This window comes from Penaeus monodon, chromosome 27 (assembly GCF_015228065.2).
Source record: "Penaeus monodon isolate SGIC_2016 chromosome 27, NSTDA_Pmon_1, whole genome shotgun sequence".
Taxonomy (NCBI): Eukaryota; Metazoa; Arthropoda; class Malacostraca; order Decapoda; family Penaeidae; genus Penaeus; species Penaeus monodon.
In genome coordinates this window covers 15,425,397-15,425,840 of record NC_051412.1, presented here as the reverse complement: position 1 = coordinate 15,425,840, position 444 = coordinate 15,425,397, and the positions used below count along the sequence as shown (strand labels likewise).

At 34.7% G+C, this 444-nt stretch overlaps 1 protein-coding gene across 1 annotated transcript in view; it reads left to right on the top strand.

The window, feature by feature from the left end:
- LOC119590614 (phenoloxidase-activating factor 3-like) overlaps positions 1-438 on the top strand; it is a 5,929-nt gene extending 5,491 nt beyond the window's left edge. The window contains exon 9 of the mRNA XM_037939293.1: positions 166-438. Within this exon, the coding sequence (XP_037795221.1) occupies positions 166-276 (111 nt within the window). The 3' untranslated portion in view covers positions 277-438. The remainder of the gene's footprint in view (positions 1-165) is intronic.
- Positions 439-444: the final 6 nt, after the last annotated feature.

Sequence of the window (444 nt, the reverse complement as noted above, 5' to 3'; positions counted from 1 at the left end):
TCTCTCTTTTTTTATAAAACAATAATACCACAGAGTAATTTTTACAGAGAACTGAATTCTTTTAGAATTTGTTCAGGCCTTTTTTTTTAATATCTCATTGTTATCGATAGAAAATCCTTCGAAATCAGCACAGAATCAGTGTAACAAACAAGTGCCTCCCTACAGCTTGGCATCATCTCCTACGGCTACAAGAACTGCGGGACAGAAGGCGTAGCTTCAATTTACACCAACGTAGCATCGTACAGGCAATGGATCTTGCAGAATCTGAAACCTTAAACTCCCTCAGGATCTCATCCAAGTCCTTATATGGAATTGGATTCAATACAACAAGGTTTTGGGAAAGAAATGCCTTAATATATTTTTCTTTCCTATATTCTATTGCATTAACTAATGTGCTTCTGTTGAAGTATATATTGCTTTTATAAATGACATATAACATACATG